General features: G+C 41.0%; 1 protein-coding gene across 1 annotated transcript in view; it reads left to right on the top strand.

Moving 5' to 3' along the window:
* B3GLCT (beta 3-glucosyltransferase) overlaps nucleotides 1–16,804 on the top strand; it is a 417,163-nt gene extending 400,359 nt beyond the window's left edge. The window contains exons 14-15 of the mRNA XM_075592151.1: nucleotides 9,053–9,197; nucleotides 13,833–16,804. Coding sequence (XP_075448266.1) covers nucleotides 9,053–9,197; nucleotides 13,833–13,994 — 307 coding nt within the window. The 3' untranslated portion in view covers nucleotides 13,995–16,804. The remainder of the gene's footprint in view (nucleotides 1–9,052; nucleotides 9,198–13,832) is intronic.
* The last annotated feature ends 995 nt before the right edge of the window (nucleotides 16,805–17,799 follow it).

The following is a 17,799-nucleotide window of genomic DNA, read 5'->3' as shown; positions in this document are numbered from 1 at the left end:
AAGTTTATAAAAAAAATAAAAAATAAAACATAACCAAAACATTACCCAGCCAGCATATAGTAAATTAAATAAAGGTATAAGAAAAGCTCCAGCCACACAAAATTATCCTTCTCATCGAACAAATATGTGTAAAAAAAATTGTGCATGCACTCATATATTACAGTATTTATTTAAAGCCTCAGTCTTGGTGGCTACAGATGGATAGTTTCATTACTGATTACTTGATTTAAGGTAACTGATGTAGTTGTAAGTCAGAAATAAAGTCTTCAAAGGACAAAACATGCTCACATTTTGTGGAATTTCGAATATCTCTTCACAGTCGTGGTGTATTTGAAGTACTACAATATGTTATTCCTCTGGTATTAAGAAAAAACTCAAAGGGAGGAATAGCTGTGACAGTGAAGAGGTACAGTAGCCAGGCTCACTAATAAAGGTTAAGCCTGTTTGGTTACCTCTGATCCATGTTTTGGGGTTCAAGAGTGTCAGCTCTTGGACCCAACTGTTGTAAAAGCATTACCTGTAATTATGTGACAATAAAGAAGCCCAGAAAGGTAAATGGGGCATAGGGGTGTGATGTGTCCCTTAAACAGCCAAGGGGTCCTAGGTTAATGGGGATACCCAGTAAATGCCCAGTTCACCCAGAACCCGTATAGGTCCAATCGTCTACAAGGTTGTGAGGGGACTTTTAAAAGTCCAGTCCTAAGTTTATTGTATAGAGTGTGGGGAATATGGCTAGTAAGAAATAACGTGCAGCTTCTTATTCTATTTCCCATAACCAAAATACTTAGGATATTTTTAAAGTGTATATTTTATGGAACAGTGTGTTTTAAAACATATGCTTGTGCACAGAGATGGAAGCCCCAGAGGATGTCCAAGGTGTAAAAAACATTTGGACACGAGAGTAGGATTCAAGTATCCACATCCTGAGATCAATGGATGCCCTTTGCGTTTCCATTGATCCCACCTGACTGGCAGGAGCCTGTCACCGTGGGTGGCATTGAGGGAACCAGGGCCAGAGGTGCCAAATTGCCCATGCCCCTTGGTTCATTCAGATTTCCAGGTAACCCTGTTGTGTCTACCAGTTTGTCTCTGATTGGTGGCAGAGAAATTTCTCACGCTTTGGATTGGGCTATAGTATTTTTTTAATGAAAGTCAGAGATATTATAACCCCTTGCGCCCATTAGAGAATTGGTGTTTTTCAGTGTTCTCCAAGGTCTCTCAAAGTTTTCTAAGATTCTAAGCACCAAGTGAAATCCAGCCCTTTGGAGAGAGAGGGGAGCTGTGGCATTTGGAACTGCAGGTTGATTTTAGTTCCAAGGCTTTTTTGGGTAAGCTTGGAATTGATAAGCCCCTACACCTAGGAAAGTATAGTTTTTCAACCCCAATTCCCAAGTAAGTGTGTCTTTTTGCTGTTGTTTGTGTAACATTGTGTGTTTGCCTTTTCCTGTGAATACATTTCCAATTTATTTCATTAACTCGTTTTGCTCAATGCATGATCCTGTTAAAAGGTGTAAATGGGGGCGCATGCGCGAAGGCTGCGAGTGTGGTTGTCTGATCAGCTAGCTCCGTGCCACGCTTTATGAAAATAGTGTAAAAAACACCCACAAACTCAGAGATTTTGCCTCAATCAGTCATAAAACAATTAATAAACCTGCAGAGATGGCTCCGAAAAAGCCGACAGGTCAAAAGAAGCAGAAACTATCGGATGTGAGAAGCTACTTTGGCAGTGCAGGAGCGGGCAGTGCGGCAGAGGAAATGGCGCCCGTTTCAAATCCCAGCTCCGACACTGAGCAGGAGGGAGATTATGAGGGGGCTAAAAATCAAGCCTTATTGCCTGTTCGGAGATGCGACTTCGAGAGGCTATATAACGATCTAAAGTCCCTCTTACAGGCCGAAATAAAGGAGGTAAAGAGAGAAGTCAGCAAGCTGGGGGCAAGAATGGATGACCTGGAAAATAAAGTGGACCAAACGATAAAGTTGGTGAATAAATCGGAGAAAAGGTCGGGGGAGCTACAGCGACAAATCGATTAACTAAAGGAACGCCAAGAGGACGCAGAAAACCGCGAAAGAAGGAACAATATATGGAACAGGGGGGTCTCAAAGGAAGTAGGAGACTGTGAGGAATTTACCGCAAGATGGCTGGAATCCCTGCTTCCCGACAGCACTAAAGAGGCACTGGCCATGGACAGATGCCACAGAGCGCTCCATTCCCGACCGATGCAGACTGAGCAGCCCAGGGACATCATAGTCCGGCTGCACTACTACACCACCAAAGAGGCAGTACTACGCCAAACGAGGGCCCTACCAATGGTGGAGTTTGAAGGCAGCAGAATGCTGATATTTCAGGACCTGTCGCCAGCCACATTAGCCAGGCGCCGCAACCTGTTCCCCTTCACAAAGGTCCTAAGGGACCAGAACATCCAGTACAGGTGGATCTTCCCGTTCGGCTTGATGGTGGTGAGGAACGGGATTCCCATCACAATGAGAGACCCAGTGGAGGGGCCGGCTTTTATGGCCAAACTTGGCCTTAAGGGACCCCCAGCCAGGGAGGAAGAGGCAGAAGAAGCATTGGAGCCTGAATGGACCGGAGGCGCAGGTTCATCCAAGGCAAAAGGGGGCAAGAAGTGAACGGCCGATCGGGTCGTAGTTGACTGTCACAAAGTTAATAAAAGTTTTAAAGTTTAAAAGTTGCCTCGCCTGGTGTGATTATGGACCTGGAAGAACAGTATACAGATCAATTCCTGAAGCCCTAGAGGAAGGAAAAAGTTGCTGTGCTGCCCACAAAGAGTCCCTGAAAATTCCACAGATATGGCGAAATGTCTGAGGTTCCTGTCCCAAAAGATGCCAGAACTTACCGTTGTTCCTCACCTTGAGTGAGAAAGGAAAATGGAGGAAGCGATGGAATCCCCCCGGAACCAGCTTGAGACGCAGAACCCGGAAGAGCTGTAAGGGTGGGAAGAGAGCGCGCGCTCACCTCCTCGCAGCAAAAGCAGATCCAAAATGGCGGCCGCCAGAAACCGGAAGTCCATCATAGCCCGGGGGGCGGGCAGAGTAGTGCCATCTTGGAGGGGGCAGGATCGGATGCAGACCCCCAGACCTACGTCAGAAAGCGACGTGCGGGGATGGAAGGACCCCAGAGGGCTGCGGAAGAAGCGCCGCAAGCCAGGACTTTGTGGGTCGAGGAGAGAGGCGGGAGAAGGAGGGAAAACGGAGAAAGGAAAAGGGAGGGAGGGAAGGTAACAGTTTAGTAGGGGAAAGCCCAAGTAGCCGGGGAGCAGCTAGAGGAGTTGTATATAAGGAGGTAAGGTGGGAGGACGTGCAAACCAGAGGACAAATATGATAGAGGGGAAGAAGAGGAGAAGGAGAGAGCAGAGGGTGGATACTAAGTGGGAAAGAGTTATGGGCCGGGGGGGAGGAGGCGAGGGGGCTATACAGAACAGGAAGGGAGTTACAGAGATGGGGCGGAGATGTGTCAGTGAGGGAAAAGCACCAGTTCGCTTGGAGGGTAGCGAGATAGCCAATTCAAAAAAAACGAAGGTCTCCAAGGAGACTGTAGAAGGCAGACGAGCAGAGGTAGGCAGAGCACAGATATAACACACAACTAGATAAAGAAGAGAGGCGGAGGGATGGTAACAGTATTGTAACATGGAATAGGAGGCAGCAAGCTGCTTTGGAAATTGCAGAGGGAAGGCGAAGGCGACTTAAGTTCAGTAAGTTTTGTGGGTTCAGTTGGAGAGCGGGGCCGGAGACGGGGTGGAGACACATACTCCGGAGTTGGCATGAGCCTCCGGATGGGTCTCGGGAGGAGGGTTCCCCTAGACACCGGTAAAGTCCTTTGGGGGCAAAATGAGGGTCGTGGGATGGGAGAAATGCGGCGGGGGAGAATCACCGCCACGATAGACTTCACCCCAAAGGTGCTGGACTTGGCTGCAGGGCGGGCAGGCCCTGTTGCCGACAACAAGTTGTTTCTGTTGTACATGTTTATGTATTCATGTTATGTTTTCCCTTTTGGATTTCCCTCTTGTGTCATACCCCTCCACACCCCACCCCGGGAGAGCGAAGCAGGTGGTCGAAAGGATGGAGACTCGGAAAAGGCATCACATAGGAAGGTCATCGCTTCCGTAGAACACATCGGTAGAAAGGGAGTACGAACAAGTCATGATGAGTAGAGAAATCAGGTGCATATCACACAATGTCAAAGGCTTCAATAGCCCAGCTAAACGTAAGTTGGCCCTTAAAGATTACAAAAGACACAACATAGACATTATTTTTCTTCAGGAGACCCACTTCTCCACTGTCAGTTACCCCAAATTCCTAGATACGGACTTTAAAACAGTGTACATTGCGTCAGCTAGTGAGAAGAAGAGAGGAGTAGCTATAGCAATACACAATAGAATCACGTTCCAAATAGATAAGAAACTTTCAGACAAAGAAGGGCGATTCTTAATCCTCGTAGAGTCCATACAGGGCCAGCCACTCACTTTAGCGTCAATATACGCACCGTGTGAACTGGCACCAGAGTTTTTTCCCCTCTTTTTTCGGAAGTTACATAACGAAGCAAAGGGAAATACGATAGTAGCCGGGGACCTCAATAGGTTGCTAAACCCAGACTTAGATAGGTGCACTGTATCTAACCTTCCCCTCAGACAGGACATACTAAACATTATCAAAGGCCTACGTGACTGCCAACTGGTAGATATTTGGAGAGAGCAACATCAAAGAGTTAAAGACTTTACTTTTTTCTCCCATCCACACAACCGATACAGCCGGATAGATTACTTTCTTGTATCCTATAGAATGGTCCCAGTGGTCTCCCATACAGGGATACACGATATTTCGTGGTCAGACCACAAACGCGATAGAGCTGCGGTGCACTTTAAATTTACTAGACAAACCAGGAGCAAACTGGAGGCTTAATGAGCTTTTACTAAAAATCCCGGCCATTGAGAGGGAGATAGGAGAGAGGATCAAGGATTATTTTACGGAGAACGAGGGTAGTATGTCATCACACTCCACGTTGTGGGAGGCCCATAAGGCTACCCTCAGGGGAACTCTGATGTGTCTAGCTGCAAGATGCAAAAGAGAGCAAGAGCGCAAGATTAAGGAGCTGCAGGAGAAATTGGCATCCCTCACTGCACTCCATAAAACCCTCAAACAGGATGATATCCTGAAAGAATTATTAGACACCAAACATCAACTCAACCTATTATTATCCTCCCAGGCCGAGAAGGAGATGAGCTGGACTAAATGTAGGTTTTTCGAAAAGGCGAACAAGCCGGATACCCTTCTTGCCAACAAATTTAGGAATAAGACGCCAAATTACCATATCCAATCTATTCGCATGCAGGGGGGATCTTACCTCGAATCCTAAGTGGATTGTGGAGGAATTCAAATCCTACTATGAATCGCTCTACGTACGATGGAGGTAAGGTCGTACACAATCAAAAAACGAGGGACAATTTAAGAGAATTCTTAAAAGAGGCAAAACTGCCAACATTGAGCAGGGAGGAGAGGGAGGCGTTACAAAAAGACTTCTCTTTAGAAGAACTAGCGGAGGTTAAAAGGTCACTCAAACCAGCCAAGGCACCAGGTCCAGATGGCTTCTCAAACTTATATTATAAAAAATATCTGAAAATTCTAGCCCCATATCTGTTAAAACTATTCAACTCGGTCATGTTAGAGGCCTCATTCCCCGCACAGATGCTTCAGGCGTCTATCTCCCTGATTCATAAACCTGGAAAGTACCCGGCAGACTGTAAGAGCTACCGGCCCATTTCTCTGATCAATACCGACATAAAAATTTTCTCCAAACTCATAGCTAACAGAGTGGGTAGCGTCCTCCCCAGGTGTATTCATCCAGATCAGGTTGGGTTCATCGGAGGAAGGCAAGCAGCGGACAATACCAGACGAATAATAGATTTGGTTGATTTGGCCCAAAAACAAAATATTCCGTCGATGGTATTGTCTGGATGCGGAAAAAATCTTTGATAGGATCGACTGGCCCTATTTGAGAGAGACGCTGAAAGTATTTGGCTTTGAAGGCCGCCTCATGGGAGTCATTCTGGCACTGTACGAAGGGCCGACGGCAAGGGTGCGACATCAGGGCTTCCCATCAGAGCAATTTCAAATACGTAGTGGCACGAGGCAGGATTGTCCGCTGTCCCCATTGTTGTTCGCCCTTTGTATTGAACCCCTGGCTGCACATGTGAGATTATGCCCGGATGTAATGGGGATATCGTTAAAAGAGCAGACCCACAAAGTGGCGCTGTACGTGGATGATGTGATCCTGACGTTGTCCAATCCACTTACCTCCTTGCCCAATGTTTTTGCAATACTGGGGAGATTTAATCATTTTCGGGGTTCAAATTAATCAGGCCAAGTCAGAAGCCCTCAACATAAATTTTCCAAAAGCAGTAGAAAAACTAATTGGACTAAACTTCAACTTTAAGTGGCAACCCTCCATGATCAAATACCTAGTGGTGAATATAACAAAAGACTACAAGGCATTATATAAGGCGAATTATCCCAGGTTATTCAAAACTCTGAGAGAGGATCTCAGGAGATGGGCGAAGGTATGGCATCTCTTGGATTGGGAGGATTCACGGTGTGAAAATGAATCTATTTCCAAAGGTGTTATACCTTTTCCAGGCCCTCCCGATTCCCCTGCTGAAAGAAGACATCCTCTCTCTGCAGTCAAGGATAATGAAGTTTATCTGGAATAAAAAATGCCAGAGGATAAAAAAAGATATCTTGAGGAGGCCGACCTTGAGAGGAGGGTTGGGGGTGCCTTGCTTGTTCGCTTATTACGAAGCAGCCCAATTGAGCCAAATTAAACAGTGACACTCATATCCGGGTCTTCGGCGATGGGTGGCACTGGAAAAAGAATGCTGCGCACCTGTGGAGATGCAGAATCTAATTTGGTTACCCAAAAAAAGCAGGTCTAGGGTTAGGATACCGCTGCAGGCCATCTCAAGCTCCTTGAGGGTATGGGAGGCAACCAAATTCAGATGTTCTCTCACAACACTAAACTCCTTGATGACACCTATATTGGGTAACCCAAACTTTGCTCCAGGCTTGAATATTTCTAATTTCTCAAGGTGGATTCAGTCAGGTTATTTGCGACTGAAAGATCTGGAGGGTAGGAAACATATCAAAACATTCGATCACATCAAAGAGGAAAAAAGTATGCCAAACGCAGAATTCTTTAGATACCTCCAGATCAGAGCATTTTATAATAAAGCCCCAATTCGGCCTGCCAGAACAAACTTTGAGCAGCTGTGTTCTAGAGGAACGGACACAAGGGGACTAACCTCTAGAATGTACAGGGAAGTGATCTGCCCCGAGACGGGAGACGAACCCAGACTTAGCTATATGAAACAGTGGGAAGCGGACCTGAGGGAGACATTAGAGGACGAAGACTGGGACAGGATCCTGCAGGCAGCAGCTTAAAGCTCTATCTGTACCACGTTAAAGGAGAACGCATACAAAGTCCTGATGCGTAGGTACCATACCCCAATGAAATTGTCTAAATTTGTCAGAGGCTATTCCCCGCTCTGTCCCAAACAGTGCGGGGAAAGGGCTGACTTGCGTCACATGCTGTGGTCATGCACGAAGGTGGCCCCGATTTTGGCGGAAATCAGAAAGTGGCTGCAACGGATGATCGGCGTGGAGATCCCCCTGGACTCGTGGCTGTTCTTGCTAGGCAGACGGGTTCGGGGGTTGTCGAACGCAACACATAAATTGATAACACATTTGGCAACCGCCACCAGGTGGGAGATCGCAGCATTGTGGAAGCAAACGGATTTACCAATTATACCCAAAATCAGGAACAGAATTTGGCTTGTGTGCCGGATGGAGCAGTTGACGAGTATGGTTAACGACTCCGGCCCTAATTTTCTAAAAGTCTGGTCGCCTTGGTTGGCCCAGACAGACATCCCGGGGGTGGACGCCACCACAATTTTGCAATGATAGTCCAAAATGCGTTCTCCGGTAACCAGATGGGTCCACGACCACATAGTGACTGTACGATCAGGGGGACATGGGAGATGAAGGAGAGAATTACCCCACACGGAGTGGAGCCACGCACTCACAGATCTTCAAACAATAGGAGGCCGATCGCAGATGACGAAAAGAGAGATGCATCCACCCACCAGCCCGGTCGCCCACCCCTGTCCACCCCCCCCCCCCCCAGATACCTCTTAGTTACGTCCCCCTGTCAGTCCTGTCTGTCATGTTTGTCACGTTCGTCGTATTAGTTTTTGATCATATTCATTATAAGGTGCATACGCTGTAGGCCATGGATTGTGTTACTATGTTTGTAATGTATCACCCAATAAAATCAAAGTTATTAAAAAAAAAAAGGTGTAAATGGCCCGGTCTCCCGTGACAATAGCGTGTTGGTAAATTTAGAGAATCTTTTCTAGTCACAGTTCATTGTGAACTTGGGCAAGTCACTTTAGCTTCCCGTACATCAGGCATAACATAATTGATTGTAAGCTCTTTTGGTCAATCTCTGCATATATAATCAGTGCTACATGAGTACAGTAGAAGCTGTGGGAGGAGTATCCTCTGAGTTCAGTGCATCTGAGTGTGAGGTCTGGAAATAATAAATAACAAATCTTGAGCGGACCCTGGGACAGGTAAGTGAAAACAAACAGCTGTGTATGCCTTGATTGTAGAGCTCATTGATAGGTTACCTGCTGCCAATATTGTCAAAGGAACCCTGCCTGAACTAGCCGGTGTAGATGTACATCAGTGTATTCGGCGCGTGACTGTATAGCTGGCAGCAACCTATGAGCCTAGCGTAATCCTCCAATGACATGAGAATAAGATTTTTACTCACATGAAAGCTGTCTGTATGCTGTCCCAAAGGCGTGCGTCCAGCTGAGATGCAATGCAGGTGAAAATCCATATGGATTTTCACCTACATGAGTACAAGCCTGATACGTTATTGTTATTAAATATTGATATTGCATTTTTTTTAAAAATAGATATTATTAAGGGAGCAATGAATTAACATTTGACATTACCATCTGTTTTTTACTTTCCATAGAATGGTGTTTAGCAGAGAAACAGTGAGAAGACTACTAACTAGCAAATGTCGGTGTTACAGCAATGATGCCCCTGATGATATGGTTCTTGGGATGTGCTCCAGTGGCCTAGGAATCTCTGTTACACACAGTCCACTGTTCCACCAGGTAAAAGATGTTGGCTAAAAAGCCTTCATATTTTGAGAGTTGAGTTAATGATGTGAATCAAAGTAAAGCAGTATTGTTGATTCTTTAAAATTCTAATCTTCATTTGTAGTACATATTAATAAAGTGCAAATTCTATTTTAATAGATATTTGGAAAAATGGCTTTCAGAAAATATAAATGCAATGGTAAAGTATTACATCATTAATATAATCAACAAACAAAAAATTGGAACCTCATAGAGCTTAACCCCCACCTTGACTTTTTCCACCTTTATTTTACCTTACCCATTTTTTTCTCTTTTAACTACTACAGTACATACTGTGCCAGGCATTCCGCTGTCTCTACTTATCTCTGATTCCACTTACAGTGGCAACATATGTCGGAGCTGGAACAAAATGAAAGTACTGTACTGCAAGGTTTTTGATAGCTTTGCAAATTTAGATTTGAAAGTCTAACTAAAGAATAACAATAAATCAAAGAACATATGCAGTACACCCATATTAAGTGGTGCTCTTTCCATAAGAGCGCTTCCAATGCAAGAAACATCATATAGTCAATTCGAGTGAATAGACCATAAAGTGTCTTGTGGTGCCAGAAGGAATCTTATGGAATAGCACCGCTAAGTAAATATGGGCTGTTGTACCTTCTACTTTAACTACATACCAGTTAGGAGCTTGCACACAACTGAGGAAAGAATGCAAGAGTAGTTTCAAAAAGAAAACAAGATTTCAATACACTGCATTTAAAATTTGCAGTTAAAAAGGTTATCGATCACCTAAACTTCAGAAATGAAACATAATACAAGTTAGAGGTGAGTATAGGTATAAAGGTTGATTAAAATCTGAAATCCCCTAAAGAAAGCAGGTATGTTTGCTTTCCTTTGTTTCGTACACTGAATGTACTGGGATAAAGAAGGGGAAGAGAAGGAACCCACAACAGGTAAAGAAAATGGAGGAAATCAACCCTAAACCAAAACAAGGAAGAAAAAAATAACCCCAGTGAGGGAGAAAGTGCGATAATTCTCAGGGACTCACATAGTCTGAATCCAAAAAAAAAAAAGAGAGACAGACTGAGAAGAAAAAGATCTCTCCAAAAAGCCTTGACAAATGGTAAAAATCAAAATTCATGTTTCACCCCCCTTCGGACATGGGACTTCTTTCCAGTATTGAATTGTTGGCATCATATCCTGTGTTTTATTGTGTTTTGTATCCCGGAAGTTTAGTAAGTCAGTAAATTATTCATAGTAAAAGATCAACATACAAAGTTAATATTTACTTGCATATTAACAATTGTGAAGACTGTACAAAAACATTTACAAACATATCAGTGAATTGTACTGTATGGAAGCTGTATCTCTTCATTTACAGTATACTCCATGGTGCACAACTATTAAAAATATATATCCCCCTGGTTTATTTTTTCGATAGAATCTTTTCTAAATCCCCTCTGTGACATCTCAATAATTAATTTCGATTTTTATAATTTGCCCAGGGTTTTTTTTGGAGTGCCCTTTTTCTTCTCAGTCTGTCTCTTTTCTTTTTTTTTTACACTGAATATTCTGCACGTTATAGTTTAATGAGGTAATTATATTAATTTAATATGTATTGAACTTGCTTACAAATGCATTTAAAACATTGCATTTGTAACCGCACTTCTAAAAACTTTAGAGAAATGTTTTAGTTCTTACAAACAAGTCAATAAATAAATCACCTCATATCTAGCATTTTTAGGTGATTTATTCTTTACTGCTATTAACACAGCAAGTGCATTATTAGTTAAGCTCCAATACTGTTTACAGCAGTACAATTGCGAGTAAATGCTCATTGACTATATATATATATATAATGTGACAACAAGAAACAAACAGAACCCTTATATCAGCACTCTAGTATGTCCAAAAAAAATATTACATTTATTAAAGCAATATCACAAATATTAACAACACATAATAAAATACCTGGGGTAAAAAGGAGCCCAAATGCCTGTCCTCACTGTCAGCTGCAAAATAGACTGTGTGACCCTAATAGGTAGAAAAGTTTGAAAATCATCACCTTTCACCTAACCCCTATTGCACCGGCCGGTGTATAAATGCCTGGATAGAGCAAAACATCCCTTGACAATACTAAATAATGGAGCACAGTAATGAATAAACTTTACCCCATAAGCAGTGTGCTGAGAAGGGAGAGGGGAGGGAGGAGAAAACACAGACAATGCCCTGATGTTTAGGGCTGAACGGGAACTCTAGATAAGAATCACAGTAAAAGTTCATTAATGATGACACAAAACCGTCCAACAAAAGTGTGCATGCAATCCGGATCCTAATGGATCCAAGTCCAGAGGCTTGGAGCAGTATATCACTCAGTTCATATAAGCATATGTAATTACACATAGAGGAGCGTTGCAGCATAGAACAAACACCTCCTCCCCTGAACTCACGGATACCAGAGCTGACAGATGAACAGCCGAGCAGCACAGCAGTAAGCAGACTTCGTGTGGGAGACACTGAGGCATCTATGGAGAAAACTCCTCCCAGGACTCACAGATACCGAAGCTTGTAGGCAGGCAGTAAGGCAGCACAAAGATAAACAGCACTGCACACGAGAGTCATGGGCGGCTCAGCAGCATACTGGAGCCACGAAAAACAGCTGGTCTCCCCCGTGAAGCAAGACAGCGCAGTAAGGCAGAGGGTACCCCAGGAAGCAGATGGACTACCCCGACGTACGTTTCGCCAGTATGGGCTTTTTCTTAGGGTTCTATTATATGCAGTCTTTTGCGGGTATTTCTTGTGTTAATATTTGTTATATTGCTTTAATAAATTTTATATTTTTTTGGACATACTAGAGTGCTGATATAAGAGTTCTGTTTGTTTCTTGTTGTCATACAGTATATCTTTTTCCCTTAGCACCGTCAGGAGTGATTACATTCATCACTGTATATACCTGATTTTAGTGCCTATTTTATGCAGTCTGTTGCGGGTATTTCTTGTGTATATATATATATATATATATATATATATATATACACATATACATATATATATATATATATATATATATACACACAGTGGTTGACAAATCACCAAAAAATCTACTCGCCACACAAAAAAATCTACTCGCCACCTAGTACCAAACGTGTGCTGCATGGGCCAATATTTACTCGCCCGGGGGTTAAATCCACTTGCCCGGGGCGAGCAAATGTATAGGTTTGTCGAACACTATATATATATATATATATATATATATATATATATATATATATATATATGTATGTATGTATGTGTGTATGTATGTATATATGTATGTATGTATACAAAGCAAAGCCAGTAAACACACTCCATTTTCTATATGCTTTACTGTGGAGGGTTTTTGTCACTTTTTTTACCCACCATAACCTTAATAAGTGTGGTGAATACCTACTCTTAGTCTCAAACTAGCATAGCCAGCACAACCAACCTCACACTGATGATACCCATCAAGGTTGAAACATGTCTGAGTGGGTTTACTGGCTTTGCATCTCACCCCAGCCTATGCTTAAAAGTTGTGTTTAAAGCAGAATGCATTGGCTTAAGGGTTGCTCGTGTAATATGAGCTTGAGATAAAAGGTGTCACTGTGTGCTCATTTGCATGTCATTTCCCAGAATCCCTTGCTGCAGTGGAAGTGCTGTGTGCTGGGCGATAATGGTGAATATATACATACACACTACAGTATGTGTTTTCACTAGTAGGGGATTTGGGAAGATGTTGTGAGTAATAAACTAAAATGCAAAACATTAAAACACATGATTCATGATTAATTAAGAAAAAACTTAAGCCATGCTTTTAGAAAAACAAATAATGTATTATTCATTTAAAATAGTGTTCACTACAATTTGTAAAGATTAGAACCGTCCATCTTAGCCCCCCAAAAACCTATGCAAAATTAAATCAGAATTCAGTGCAGTTTTTTATGCAGTCCTGGCTAGACTAGGAGAAAATGAGGGCATGAATAGGGAATAATTCAACTACAGTACTTTAGAAGTAGTTTTTACTAAACACCATATACAGTAGTTCACTGTACTTTAGCCCTCTAGCAGAACACTAGATTAATTGCATGTTAGAACTTCTATGGGTCCAAAATATTCCACATTATAAACAGTATGAGACTGGAATGCGTTTGTTTGGGCTATTTTCCGCTGTGATAAGTTTTACGGGACTGAAACAAAATGTCTTCATACTGTACATGTAGTGCACAAGGTTTGAAGACTAGAAAAGGATGTACCGCAGATGCAGAGTGAGACGTTTTTATGGTTTCAAAGTACTGTGTTGTGTTGGCCCTATAACATTTTTTGCAGCTGGAAATCAAGTTCTGTAGATAAATGCATTCTATTATATACCACAAAGAGCAACATATTCAGATACCCTTCATCAAGTAAGTAATTAATTCACTATTGTGAAAAGTTTTGTCAGAAGCATGACGTACAATTTTTTTTGTGGCATCTGATGTCTCAAGGACTTGATCTTGAAACTACATGTACTGTATACTGTGTACTGGGGAAAAAAAAGAATTTACTTGGTTAAACATTGCAGTTGTAAATGCAGGATCATGTATTAAATATTGAGATTTACAAATGTGTAATTGGACTTTCCTTTCTTTGTAGGCACGACCGACAGATTATCCAAAAGATTATCTTGCTCACCAAGTTCCAATCTCATTTCACAAACACTGGAATTCCGATCCAGTTAAAGTGTATTATACATGGCTGGCACAGGATGAGAAAGAACCCCACAATGGAAAAAAACATTGGAAAGAAGATTTATAAGTGTTACTTACTGAACCTCAAGAATTTATGATGAGGTGCCAGAAAGCGAGCAATGGGCTCTGGGGTTTTATGTTGTATGATACTTTAAATTGTAGTTTTTAAATGTCTACATTTATGAAATCTAATCATTCGCTGCACATCTCAAAATAAATGAGTATAATTCATTAAGACTTTTATTTAGATAACAAGGCCACTGCCATCAAAGGATGTATCTTACCGTACATTTTCAATATGGTATATCCGTGTTTAAAAATAAATACTTGTTTGCTTGCTATTTGTGGAATGTCAATAGTTTAGGTCAGCCACATGACAGCATAAATTGCAGGTCATGCCACACTGTTACTGTTTAGGGAAGATTGTAGTAATTTCAGCACAAACCAAACTACTGTAGGATACAGTTTGCACCTTGCAGTATGTCAAATATGTTTTCTATCTGGTTTCATCTTCATCAAATTGAAGAAAGTTCTTAATTACAGTTCTTAAATGCTTTGCAACTCAGACCTGGTACATTGTTTTTCAACTGATAAAGGAAACAAAATTGCAGAAAAACTATATTTGTTGACACTCCTGAAATAGCAAGTTAGTGCCCCTTGGGCAGAAAAATACTATTTTAGAGGGGGCATGTTTATAGTATCCATGTTAACCCCTATTCAGGTGTGTGAGAAGCAGTGAAACACACAGTAAGTAATGCAGTGGCTTACATTCACATACATAAAAGTTATTGCATTGTCAACAGTGTACGTCTTACTGTATTGGATGGTTACGGTCAATTTAACAGCAACATGGGTTGTAGCATCCCTTTGTGCCTGAAGAAAGAGATGCAAACTAAAATATTTTTCTGCATTATGCTTTCTCTTTTTATAAATCTGTACAGATAAAAAATATTTGACAGTAATGCAGTATTTATCCTGTTGAAGGAAGCAAAGCAAAAAAAAATATTACTACAAGCTTTCCAGATATGGGAACCGAAGATGAATTCAATAAATCATATTCTATTAATTTGCATCAACATATCTGCTCTCATAGTCATGTGTATTATTACAGTATAGAAATAACGCACATTGTTTTAGTTCACTATTGGAAGAAGCATCAGATATTTTATTTACTAGTTCCCTTTCCTCTGTCTCCAAAAAGACCCCTTAAAAAGCACAAGCAGGTATCCATAGAATGTAAGGAAAGTACGAATATCTGTAAATGCCATAAAATAAAAACTTGTTAAATTGTTCACATTAACGGAAAAAAATTTTTGGTTCACATAGAATATTCATGACCATATGTTTAAGCAACACTTAAGTGCTGTAAATATACAAGTTCTAAGCTTTGTTTTTATTTAATTACAACTTGAAAGTAGTTTTGCATGTACAAATTATTGCTGCTTGAAGAAAAATTGGCTGGGAGTCATCAAAGTGTAATTCAATGGCAGATATGGCGGTTTCGGGTGCGATAGCACGGATCGTGCTCTGATGACTCCCGGCCATTGTCTCATAGGGCTTTTTGCAAGTTGCCTGAATGACAAGTTCAACAACAAGCTGGTTTAGTACTTTGCACACACAACATTTTAATTCTTTGGTGTCTTGTCTCTGTTCGTTTATTCCCGAGGACGTTTCAGCCCAGATTGCTTGAGTTGCAACTTAATTTAGCATTCCCTCTTCACTAGGACCCTGCAGAATGTTTATTAATTTGTTGTGTGATTAATCATGGTAGAAGAAAGTATCTGCAGCAATACAGTTTCATATAAAAAGGCACATAAAAACCAAGGCAAATGGTAGAGATAAGAAATTGTATGAAAATTGACTAAGATCCAAGTTTCTTAGTATGACCACTAAACTGTTCACCGCCATATATGACTCCAGACTTGAGGTCAACATTCATTTGTGGCACATCTTTGTTAGTGGCACATAAAAAATTAAATTACTGGAACCAAAGAATGAAAAAAAGAGTTGGAAACTTGAAAGCATGCAAGAGTTGGAAAGCATGCATTACATTTAGTAGAATCCTAAGTTTAAAGCATTGTGATATTTAAAGAGTATATGTTTCTTTAATATAACATTTGTACTGTAGTAATATTGTGTTTGGATATAGTAATCTGAAACTGCTTTTTCCCCTAAAAATAATTTTTTAGCAGTCGTTTTATATAAAATGCCATTTCAATTACTCACTTTCTTTTCAGACACATGGTCTAAAAGCTATATTTAATATTTATGATTTTATATATACTAAAATCGTAACTATTTGAATTTTCATACAGTATTTACCTGAGTTTTCTGAGTTTTCTGACAATACTTCAAAATGTGATAATGAGGGTAGCCTAAGTCCCTAAGTAATACAAATCTTACAACCTTCTTCAAGTTTGAAAATATCAGTTTACTCAGTGTGATATTAATGTAATTTATTTTTTTAAATAAATGCAGTTTGGTCACAATACTGTACATTGCAAACAAAACATTTCAGAATTGGTTGTGAACTGTAGCAAAGCAATATTAATTTACAAGTTCCACAATAAACAAACCATGCTACAAAGACAGCACTCAGGAATGATAGGCTGCGGGGAAATATTGAGTTGCTATCAGTTTCACCATTAATACGAAAACACATACAAGTGAGTGTCACTGACCACTTTTCCATGTGTACAATAGAAACCATGTACAGTTTAATATTTTATTCAAATTAATGCTTAATAGTGCCTTATGCAGTAGGCATATCTACTGATATAACAGCTGTTTCCTATGCTACCATTCGGTTTTGTTGGTAAATGTATTTTGGCATTAAGAATTGTGTAATCCTAAAATAAATAAAGGTTTCATAAATCATGAAGACAATATTATTACTTTTGTTGTATGTCTTTTTATAGATTACCACATTATGCAGCACTGACCAAAGTGGAATATCTGCACAATTAACCTTGTGGGGGTGCCTATATACATAGCACTCCCGGGGCCCCATGACATACATCCTAATCTAATTGCTGTTTATTGTAGAGGAGGACTGCTCTTCCGTTCTATCAGTGGTGGAGCGAACATGGGATCGCGAGTGCCGGAGGGGGCTGTGGCACTCTAGTACCACAGCCTCTCTAACTAAAAGGGTTAACAAATCTTATCCAAAGATCTTACAAACTGATTTTGTTGGATAGAGAATCTGATCATTTAGATTCCTGGCATTAGCAATACTTAAACTAATGACTCTTGAATTGGGTCTTACAGTATATAATTTTCCAAACGTATAAAAGAAAGAATTTACCAAAAATCAGGACATTGCAGGCAGTTGTACAGCACAATTTTTATTATAACTGTATGTTTAAAAGCCATTATAAACATAACATCTGTGTGGGCTTATTGTATAGGCTGTGAGAGTGCCATTTCGGAAAGCAACATTGACTTCTTTGGGGCTTTCCATGTGATAGTGCTGAAACTGCACTCTCGCAGCTTAAATAGTACAATAAGTACCATGAACTTTGAAAGCTTTCAGAAAATTTACAGGTTTAATAATGGAATAGGAATTGAATGAGGAATCTAATACAGTAAAAATTAGATTTTTCAGGAGGTCTCGTGGGCATGGCTTGTGGTCTTTGTAGAGCTGACAAGGACAGGACAAAGGATAAAGATGGTGGCATCTCAACAATCTGAAGATGATCCTTGCTCTCCGAAATCTTAGGAAGACAGAGCAGCAGCATTGGTTTCATCAGTTGCGCAGCAAGTGTTGGACTCTGTCACACCACTCCTGGACTTTCACTATATTTCTCTTAAATCCAACTTCTCACTTACAAAGAAATAAAGTGACAGGCATAGTGTCACAAGGAGCTGACACC

The sequence above is a fragment of the Ascaphus truei genome, chromosome 3 (assembly GCF_040206685.1).
Source record: "Ascaphus truei isolate aAscTru1 chromosome 3, aAscTru1.hap1, whole genome shotgun sequence".
Classification (NCBI taxonomy): Eukaryota; Metazoa; Chordata; class Amphibia; order Anura; family Ascaphidae; genus Ascaphus; species Ascaphus truei.
The sequence above is the reverse complement of the archived record's forward strand: the minus strand, read 5'-3'. Positions and strand labels throughout refer to the sequence as shown.